Source organism: Haematobia irritans, chromosome 2 (genome assembly GCF_050003625.1).
Source record: "Haematobia irritans isolate KBUSLIRL chromosome 2, ASM5000362v1, whole genome shotgun sequence".
NCBI lineage: Eukaryota > Metazoa > Arthropoda > Insecta > Diptera > Muscidae > Haematobia > Haematobia irritans.
Genome location: NC_134398.1, coordinates 71,529,474 through 71,537,440, shown reverse-complemented (window position 1 = coordinate 71,537,440; position 7,967 = coordinate 71,529,474). Strand labels below are relative to the sequence as shown.

The 7,967-nt window shown below is 31.2% G+C and overlaps 1 protein-coding gene across 1 annotated transcript in view; it reads right to left on the bottom strand.

The window, feature by feature from the left end:
- Positions 1-1,593: 1,593 nt before the first annotated feature.
- Positions 1,594-7,967, bottom strand: part of LOC142225485 (protein rolling stone-like) — a 60,899-nt gene continuing 54,525 nt past the window's right edge. The window contains exons 2-4 of the mRNA XM_075295257.1: positions 4,092-4,443; positions 3,839-4,022; positions 1,594-3,770 (exon numbers count right to left, since the gene is read on the bottom strand). Coding sequence (XP_075151372.1) covers positions 3,581-3,770; positions 3,839-4,022; positions 4,092-4,443 — 726 coding nt within the window. The 3' untranslated portion in view covers positions 1,594-3,580. The remainder of the gene's footprint in view (positions 3,771-3,838; positions 4,023-4,091; positions 4,444-7,967) is intronic.

The following is a 7,967-nucleotide window of genomic DNA, read 5'->3' as shown; positions in this document are numbered from 1 at the left end:
AAATTTATTAAAATTAATGAAATTGTCTTTAAAGCAAAAAATCGTTCAAAAATAGGACATGATTTTCAACACTTTATTTTAAAGACGTTTTTTACTTGAAACATAGCATAATTTCTACTGGAAATCGAGTCTGAATTTGGAAAATAAAGTTGTCGTTAACTCGATTTTAAAGGACTTTGGTAGCATATGAAGAAATAAAGCTGAAAAAAGGAAAAATTTTAAAAATTGTTAAAGTAAAGACAAAATCTTTGGGACCGGGCATGCTTTCTTTTTTTGAGTGTAATTACGGTTATTCCAATTTGAGTTATAACATTTTCAGAATCGAAATCGCCATCGGTCACATATTTACTCGTAGTAATGCGAATACGTGTAACAAACCTATTGTTACATGCATTCGTAATACTATTCCTTTAGCAGACGCAGCATAGGGAATTTTCTATTTTCTAAAATAATCGACATATGCATTATGACTCAATAAAGTTTTACTTGTAGGACATTCCACGAAAAAGTGATAGATCGAGATAAAAAAGTAGTGTTATACACATGGTTCATTCACATCTTATACGGTGTCTTAAAAGCTTAGAGATTTTTTTTTTAGTTTTTATAATATAGAAAACCTAATATAAACCTTTCGTCACCTATAATTTTTTTTTACGTTTGCATATATTATATAGAACATAAAACCTAAGGCGATATTTCCAAATATTCTAGCAATTGGTCTAGTGTCCTAAGACGTCTCGTGTCCTAGAAACTAATTGATCTAATTATTTTTTATTTGAATTCCTTCAATCACATCAATTATAATATCAATCATCAAAAATATGGAATTATAAAATTGTTAGAACAATTAAATTTTGTTGGAAAAATCAATTACAATTAAATATTTATTTGATATGTTTTATGATTCAATGCGCCTGACAAATAGCAATCCAAATTCAGAGTGGAATGATTGGACAAAATAAACAGTGTAGTTCATGCTATTACTATGTTTAATTCATGATTTAAATGAAAATATCTTTGTCACAAATTTCGGATTTAATTAAAAATTTATTTTATTTTAATAGTATTCATTCGTTTTTTTAATTGCAATATTCAATTAAAATCTTAGTTGAAAAGTAAAATTATTCGGTAAATATATAAAGTGACAAGTAAAGAGCACCAAACTATTTCCAACTAAAAATTGTATGAGACCGAAAATATTTTCAATTAGAAATTAATTGATACATTTAACTTTTTAATAAAATTTAAATAAATATAATTTAAAAATTATTAAACTAAACTACAAAAATTAAAATGTTGAGATAAATAATATTTTAAATAAATTATTTATTTCAACATTTTAGTTTAAAACTTAAACTTAACAGTTGATTTTTATTTAAAATCCTTAATGAATTACTGAAAATGAATTATTTTTTTAATTGAATAAAAAACTTTTTAAAGAAATGATTGATTTATTATGGTTTTATAAAAAAAAAACAATTGACAAAAATCAATGAAGATTTTAATTGAATCCTCTAAAAATATTAATAAAAACCGATCAAATTAAATTACTTTTTAATTACGTATCATAAGCAAAAAAAAAAACAACGAAAATTTTTATAACCGATTTAACTTTATTCATGTTCATAAAATTAATTGATTTTAGTTAAATTTAGCCAAATGCGAAAATTGTCCTTAATTGAATTAGATTTTGCTGGCTTTAATGACAGAAACTAAAAATGACAAAAAAATAGAGTACATATTTTACTAAATTCAAAATTGGCCCAAATTAATATTTTTTTAAAGTGTACCATATTCATAAGTTTCCAAAATTAGTAAATTTTTCTTAAAGTGTGACTATCTTAAACTTCGTAAAGCGCTACAGAAATTTAAACCATTTTTAACTCCAATATTTTCCTTAAAAATTTAAATGTTCTTAATAGAGGTGGAGAACTATCGATAGCACTATCGGCACTATCGATTGTTGGGCACTATCGAGCTACTATCGATAGCAGCCAGACATTTTCGATAGTACTATCGATAGTTAGTCGATAGTTTGGCTTTCACATCACCAAATATTCTCCTTTTTTGTGACGTCTGCTGCAGCATTAAAAGGAATGGATCGCTTTCTCCAAAGAGGTGTAATATTTACTTTTAAAGTAGTTCTGAGTTTTGACTATGTGTTGAATTTCAGCTAAACTTCGGAGCTCCATGACAATCAGTGAGTCGACCATGTCAGGCATGTGATTACAACAGCACAGACTCAGAGAAAGATTTGGCAACCGAGAGAAAAAAGAAAAATAAAATCTTACAAGTATGGAAATATTTTAAAAGGTCAGAGGACAAACAATTTTCAAAGTGCCTTAATTGCGGAAAGGAGTATAAAACGAGCAGAAACACATCGAATTTTCACGACCATCTAAAATGATACCATTCTGGCTTTGAAATTCTAGCCTCTGATTCCAGCTATTTCGGCGGATACTGCCAATATTGCACCGACAAGCAGAAGTTGTAGATCGTCAATACATTCAGTAGCTTCTTACTTTAAAAGAGCCGTTTTGTACGACACAAACATCCCTTCAACAAAGCGGGACAAATTGTTTTCGACAGGCGAAAAATGTTAACATTATTTTATTTTTAAACCAAACCTTTTGGATCAAATAACTTTAATATCGTAAAATATTCATATTAAAATATTAAACAAATTTTAAATACGAACCAAATATGTATATTATTGTGGACGATACTATCGTCGAATATCGATAGTACTATCGTCAACTATCGATGGTTGTGAAAGTACTATCGTCGACTATCGATGGCGCCGACTATCGATAGTTCTCCACCTCTAGTTCTTAATTGTATCAGACTCCAATTAATAAAATATTTTCTAACAAACCTATGCAGGTTTCGTGGTGGGTTAATTTTCTAGGTGTATACTTTCTTAATTAAATCTGTGATTGATACTATTATCTTCGTGATTGATGAAATTCAATTAAACATTTAATTGGATTATATATTTTTTCCATACTTGTGTATTGGCCAATTTTCACAATTTTTGATCATATTTCATTAAACATTTTTCTGTAGTACCTTTTATGATAGCTCTTGGATATAGAAGATATCAGTTTTCTCATCACAAAATTGAAATTGAAACAATTAAGTGTTAATTGGAATTTCTTCAATTAAATTAAAGAACCAATAAAAATATTCTTTGAATCAACCAAAAAAATAATTAGTTCAATTGATTTTTTTTAATTAAAAGAAAACTAATCGAGGCAATTAAATGTAATCTGAAGAAGTCACACTTTTAGCGTAAATACACTCCTGAATCCTGCAGTTTTCCATCATAAGTATTACGAAGCACACTTCAAACTATTTTTATCTCGCCCATCCTTTTTATAGTGGAATGGTCCATATACAAACTAAGTTTCGTAGATAGTCTTATCGAGAGATAATTCACATATTATTCGGATGATCATACACAAAAATATTCCTATTGAAATGAGTACATCCCATTGGGGTCATGGCTTAAAAGAAGATGTTGCTCGGCAAATAAATCAATGGGCTGAAGATTTTAAACAGTCATCAGCTGGAATCGAACTTAAATTAAACCCACACAGTGGGGTGACCACATGGCACTCAGTGACCGATGAAGGAATCGTTTAAATTTGAAGAGAACATACAATAATATGCAGTAGATGCAATACAAAGCGAAAACTCCGGCAAATGTAAGCAGACCTCGACTAGGCACCGCCCAATCCAACAATGGGTACACATACTGGTTACCGAAACTAAACAATGATCCGAAAAGAAATGGAACTCATTAATTGTATCCAAAATAAGGACGTGATTTACTTACTCGTCAGTTCCCCCGCAAAAGTAGTAGACCACCGTGAAGAGACAGAATACAATAGGCAATAACATGGCATAGATTGTGTGCAGCAAACGTACTGGGAATGCAACAATTAAGAAATCCACCATCATGAACACCGAATTGAGGCAGTGGGTTACAAAACTCATTACCGGGAAACGATTGGGTTTATCTGGAATAAGAACCGATTTCGTACCCTCATGTCACAATGCACGATTCGTATATTTCACCAAAAACTTACTCATTTTTCCATGTAAAAATGTCCAATAGACTGTTGTGATGATAAGCGCCAATGGCACTGTAATCGCATGTAAGATCCAGTAGATTTTTATCAATGTTGGAGTCTTTTTCAATCGTGCTACTTCACACGCTGTCGATCTTATTGCACCCACATCAAAGTACCATCGTGTGGCCAAGAGAACTCCAAGCAGTTGTGTGGCAAGGCAAAGCATTATTCCCCAGTTGGTGAGAAAAATGAAATATTTTCCCTCGGAAAACTGCAAGACCAGACACGATATGAATACGCTCAGAAAGAATACTGCCCATAGCCATCGATACAAAAGGAACCATACGCTTTTCTCTCCACTTTGCCACTGAAAAGAAAAATTTCAAGGCATGTATTATTTATTAAAAAGCTTCACCAAGAAACTGATTTCTACAAAAAATGTTGAAGCTAGGAAAAAGGAAGTTTATCATACTTTATTAACTAAAGTGGCAGACGGTTATTTTTGACCTAATTTAATTCTATTTTAGTTCACGGAATTGACTTTAATATTTTTTGCCTTTATTTTCCTTAACTTTAATATACAGTTGTGTGAAAAATAATAAGGACAGTCGCTTTCAGCGTTTTTTTTTTTGTTTACAATTCATATCAAATTAAAGAATTTATGAAAATAGCGTGCAATGTTTGTGGATGACATTAAGAAATTCTGTTAGAATTTGCGTTCCTCTTTTTTTCGTTTTCATAGCAAAATATTTTGTTTGCAAAATTAGTGATTCCTGCTGTGAAAAATAATAAGGACAGTTTTGCTTTTTTGTAAAAAAAAGATACTACAAATTAAAAACCCTTTTCTTTTTGTACACTGAAAAAAATATTTACGTGATATTAAAGATTACGGAACCTCAATTTTAGGATGCGCAATTTACACACTATTAAGGACAAATTTCTTTAAAATAATGATATTTTAATTAAAAGAAAGTTTATAATATTTGCTTCAAAAATTGTTTTCATTAAATTTAGTACACACATTTTGAAAATTTGCGTCCCTTCGTTGAAGTTGCATGCCTTTAAACTAATGCAAATTTGCCTTAAAGTAAAGAAACACATTTTTTGATTTAAAGAAATCGTACTTAAATTAACTGAAATATTGAATCTTTAGATTTAAGATAAAAACGCTTCAAATGTAGGCTAAAACTTATTTTGAGGATTTAGCATCTTTGGTTTAAAGTTTTTTTGGAATTAAAAAAATATTTTTTACTTCGAAGTATCCGTCATAACTTGGATTTTAAACTGGCATTTGTTTGTACGTGTATAGCTTTATTAATATACCGGAAAATAAAATAAATTCGACAAATGAGATCTGTATCCTAATTTTAATTTTATAGATCCTAGATTTAAAGTCAGATAGGTCGCAAAAAATTTCCTTATTTTAAAGAACCCGCATCTTTGGCTCGGAATCAATACCAAAATCCTTAAAGGAAGGTCAAAATCTTTGGATCCAAGTAAACTTTTTTTTTAGTGTAAGAATGGATGCATTAAATATTTAAAAATGAGCTTAGACTAAATCCATGGAAACAGTAGAAGAGTATCAGTGAGAGACAAAAAAAAATTAGACTGAAAAGAGCCAAGTTGTCGAGTTTTGTTTTTTCCGATGAGAAACCAAAATGATTGTGCTTACTTGCCTATGAGATCACCAGAAAATCTACACATTTGGGATAAAAATTTCTAAACCAGTATCGAGGCCCTGGGCATATAATTCGGCCGCAGACGTCAACCAAAAATAGCTTAGAAAGGAGAATCCTGCACTGAAAAAAGCATGGCCGGTTCCAAAGATTTTGTCTTTACTTTAAAAATTTTGCTATTGATTCCGAGCCAAAGAAGCGGAGAATACAAGTAAGGATACTTTTAAGACACAATTCTCTTTTAAATTGGGGTTCTGTATACTTGCTTCTAGGAAGCAAATTTTAATTTTTCGTTTTTTCAGCTTTTTTCTTCATATGCTATCAAAGTCCTTTAAAAACAAGTTAACGACAACTTTATTTTCCAAATTCAGACTCGACTTCCAGTAGAAAGTATGCTATGTTTCAAGTAAAACAGGTCTTTAAAATAAAGAGTTGAAAAACATGTCCTATATTTGAACGATTTTTTGCTTTATAGTCAAGATGCAGAACAACAACAAATTTAAAGACAGTGTCATTAATTTTAAAGAATTTTTCTCAATTATTAAAGTCAAGTTGACCTTAGCCCAAAATTTGTTTCTTTCATGTTATGATACCCATTTTAAGTCAAATCACTTAATTATAAGGACAATACGACTTCATTGAAATGTTTATCGACTTTTGGACAAGGAAAAAAACTTTATATTAGAGAAATGTGTCTTCTATACTAAGCAAAATTTGCATTCATATTTCAAAGACATGAAATCTTTGACCTCACGACAATATTTTTTTCAGTGTGACTTCATTAATCCGTTGGACTTTTGCGCCTGAGGTATTTTGGAGATAATGTTGGCACTAAAACCATAAATCGGCTGTTTGAAAACCATGATTTGTACTAAAGATCGTCAATTCCAACAAATCTGAACTGATTTTAAAATTTGATGGTATTTCCGACAGCTCGATCGTAAAGTTGGACATTTTAGAGATTATACGTCAGAACTTTTTGACATACGAGCACTGTTTGTGTTGTTTACAGCAACTTAAAAACAGATTAAATACCTATATAAACCAATTCAGTTCTTGGTCGTTTTATGTAGACGATGAACCGATGGCAATTAAGAAGCCACATCTAAAACGGATCCAGGCTGCTCCGGAAAATAAGGCTGTATATCGTTTTATATGGAAGCTATGTATAATTCTGGACCAACTTTTTCATGGTGGTTTTAGGCTATATATTGACGTCCATATGGGTCTATACACCCAAAGAACAGTAGACTTCTAAAATCACGTTTCAAATTCTTATTTTTAGCCTCAATTCGCATTTAAAATTTTAAGTACGCAAATACTAAGTTATACTCATATTAAGTAAAAAGTGTGCTTATTTATGTAATTCAAGTACTTACAGTTTGAATTAAGCTGGTTAATATGCCAGTGAGAGTTATCTACTGAGAGCACAAAATAGAGTTTTGTTCTCCTCGATGCTCTCGTCGATTTTCAACCCCCAGAAACTGTTTTGCTTGCAATAGTAATAGCTTGCATTTCGTTTGCTATGTTAAGTCAACTATGGCTTAAAATAAGAAAAGTTTAGCTTGATATTTTTATCGTTACACGTTTAGAGCATCGTGTGTGTTTGGTTGGATTTGATTTGCTATCTTGATATTCATTTATGAGCACATTGGAATGCAAAATAATGTTTTGCTCTCCTTGTTACTCTTACAGATATTTAACAACATTTGGGTGATAGTTTTTCGCTAAGATGTCACTATTTCGGATCGCCAGGAAGTTTTCTGGTAGTAAAATCTCAAGCACAGCAACAATAAAAACAACTATCGCGTGGGGTGTTTCCGTTTCGAAAAAAATTCGACTCTAACAGCGATCAAAAATCTAAATATAGACTCCATACATCGATATAGCTGATTTTTCAATAGCACCTCTCTGAGAGTACATGTGTGTAAAAAGCCACTATCAACCAACGAGCTTGTGTGGCACAGAGGGAGAGTCTCTGACTTTAAAACGAAAGGTTCCGAGTTCAATGCTCAGTGCATCCGATCATCATTTTTATTTTTTAAAAAGTAACTATCGCTTTTATAACTACTTTCAGTCACTAGTTCGATTCCCTGAGAACACTATCGCGTAGTGGAACATTTGTTCCCGAACGGGGTCCCTAATTCGACAAGCAGGTGATATCGCCTGCGAAAGTTTTATCTTCCGCGGCGAAACTACTTCGATATGCTTTCGA